The sequence below is a fragment of the Colletotrichum spaethianum genome (genome assembly GCF_022836535.1).
Source record: "Colletotrichum spaethianum MAFF 239500 DNA, contig25, whole genome shotgun sequence".
Classification (NCBI taxonomy): Eukaryota; Fungi; Ascomycota; class Sordariomycetes; order Glomerellales; family Glomerellaceae; genus Colletotrichum; species Colletotrichum spaethianum.
This window is the reverse complement of record NW_026054795.1, coordinates 564596-567468: the sequence shown is the minus strand read 5'-3', so window position 1 is coordinate 567468 and position 2873 is coordinate 564596. Positions and strand designations below refer to the sequence as shown.

At 44.5% G+C, this 2873-nt stretch overlaps 1 protein-coding gene across 1 annotated transcript; it reads right to left on the bottom strand.

Annotated features, from left to right (window-relative positions):
* Positions 1–2001: 2001 nt before the first annotated feature.
* On the bottom strand, positions 2002–2283 carry ColSpa_08955 (uncharacterized protein; the record flags this gene model as incomplete). Its single annotated transcript, XM_049275167.1, has 1 exon — positions 2002–2283. One exon carries the CDS (start codon positions 2281–2283, stop codon positions 2002–2004), a length of 282 nt encoding a protein of 93 aa, XP_049131124.1.
* Positions 2284–2873: the final 590 nt, after the last annotated feature.

Genomic DNA, 2873 nt, shown 5'->3' with positions numbered 1-2873 from the left:
TGCCCTGACCTACTCGTAACAAGGATCTCTGGTTTCTACAATATAACTATTTGTTTACTTAGCTATTAAGGGAAAACCAGGCCGCCCTTTGTTGAATTGCACATCAAGTCACTACGCCTTTCCTAAAACTATAACATTAGCTATTTATAGCTCTTGTAATAAAACAGCCTAGTTTATAACTAAATGCTTTACCATCACAAACATAAAAACTTACAACATGACCACGTCTAGCGGCTTGATGCTTCGAACTGCTTTCGGCGCTACGACTCAGCTTCTAGAGCAAACCCCGTGGTGGACGCTATTTAGCTCAAGGGCGACATCATATTCTCGGGAAGCGGATGCACCGGACTACTTTACCGTGGTCACCGACTTCGCTTTCTGGAAAAATGCAACCAAAGAAAAGGTCACTGAGTGCACTCTGAGCTTATTCGAACGTAAATATGAGGCCTTCAACGCAACCAGTGGTTCTGCCACCAGATCAAATTTCGAGGTCAATGACCTCGTCTCTTTTACAGCGGCTGCGTTGGCCACAGGTGGCCGCCAAAACTTTCTTAATCTCCTTAACGTTGTTTACAACACTAAGACCGGGGACAACTACACGGTCAATTTCGGAGACATAGAAGGCATCAAATCGATGTTTCCGTTAGCATTCAGTTTTGATCTATTTTCGGAAAGCAATTTGAACTCTACAGATACGTTCGGCCTGCAGCAAAAACATTTACAATACCGAGAACGTTACAACGATGGCAGAGGCACTTTCAAACCAACTCACTGACTATTTACGGAGCGTCGACTCAGTGCGCTTGAATGCAGACCGCCCGGGAAACGATACTGCGAAGAACGCCACGTTTGACACTATTTCTTCAGTGCAAGGTACTGCGTTCCACAGCGAATCTGTTTTCAGATTAACTGGTCGTGGTTTATATTCCCCGCCGGGGTTGTGTCAATCGCAGCCCTGCTGCTGCTTCTCGCAGTGTATTCAAACTGGTTGCATCGTGGACCGCTCTGGAAGTCATCTAGCTTACCATATTTGTGTCATCCACTAGAGAGTAAACCCGAGCTCAAGGATGACGCACCCGAAGGAGTCCATAGCTTAACGACTTTGAACCAGATGGAGCGTGCAGCAGGAGCCACTAGAGTACGACTCAGGACATCAGACGGCGGGAACCTACTTTTCGTTGGAGAAGCAATGCGGTCAGCTTAGTATATCTGTGTTTCGTTTTCAATGCATTGATGTTGTTTTTTTCAAGCCTTTTAGTGATTATGAGACCGCGCTCATTTAATGAAAGCTTCTGAATAGAACACTTCTTCTCTATTGGACTTAACGACTTTGGACTTTGTAAGCGGCTACAGCCTGTCTCCTTGTGGCTTGATCCACAATCCCACCGGCTGCTCTAAAATCTTATACAGGTACTGTACAGTACACACCAGGCTTACCGTAAACGGTTTCCTTGACTTGTAGGTTAATATATATATTAGACTAAGGTAACCTAAGAAAAGGTATAGTTATAACAGTATAACTCGTTTAGCTGAATAGTTGCATGTTAGAAGAATATACAAGAAGTGTTAATAACAGAGCTTATATATATAAGCACCAACAGATCTTTTATGTTATTTTAGTTAATTATTTATAGTCATAGATTCTAGAGGTCCTTGTTACAAAGTGTTACTGTTAGCGCTGTGTTATATATTAACTCACGCCTATATATTAATTACTAATATGTAGTCTACTAAACTTAGTTATAGTTATATGTTTACTAATATTAGTTAAACACCTTTCAAGATATAACGTCTGCTTATTCTAAACAGAAACTCATAGATTAGTCAAACCAGATCTTGTTAATTAATTTGCTCTGATGACTAAGCAACCCTAAGAATACTGTGACGACCCTGAAATCCAAAAGGACTCAGACCTCAGAAACCCAGAATCCCAACTGCTGTTCTATGAACACCCTTTTGTATTTCCAGCCAGGCACTTATCTCTAGGCAGTGCCTCCTAATCTAGCAGCCTGAGCGACCAAGGGCGCGGAAAACATCAATGCAAGCGGCGCCGGTGTACTTGTTGTCGGCCTGGCCCGCAGGGCACGAGCAGTCAGGGTCGATGAAAGCAGGAGTTCCGGTGCCTTTGACACGGGAGTCATTGCAAATGTTGGCGCAGCGGCCCTTCTGGTACTCGCAGGAGATAGCACCGCCGACGCAGATGCGCTTGCCGTTGGGGCCGCTCTTCTGGGCCGAGACGCCGAGGGTGAGGAGGGCGGCGAAGAGAACGAAATTGAACTGCATGGCTGCGGTTGTTATGTAGTTTGTTGGGGATGGTAAGACGGAGAGTAGTGAGGTGAGTGACTCGTTTTAAGATTGGTGGTTGGTAAAGTGACCTATGTTTGGAGATTTCCAAAAGAATTGGATTACTTACTGACTGTTGAGGTTTTTTATATCTCACCGCGGTAGCATTTTGGTCTCCTGTATTTTTGGACAGCCCTCTGACGTCGCTCTAGATTGCATAATAGTTGCCGGATCACTATCAGTGATAAATTGATTTACCCTGGTGAGTTCCAATCAAAGTGGCGCCGAGTTCCGTGCGCCGAGTTATGAGATGAGAGACCTCCGAATCAGGCATTCTGTTCCGGAGCCGTAGATAGGAAGAGTCCTTACCCGACTAAGATACCTTGCTTGCCAGGAGCTCTCCAGCAATGTAAAATCCAGCTGGACACTGTAAATTTAGTTAGAACGGCGGTCAGTACATAGTCGAGATTAAACGCCTACAAATCCACGGATAAAGAGCCCGGAGAAGCTACACTAGGTAAACTGGGTTACTAGTTTCGGATGAAGGGGCCGAAATGCTAAGCTTAATTAGGTACTTTAATTGAATATCC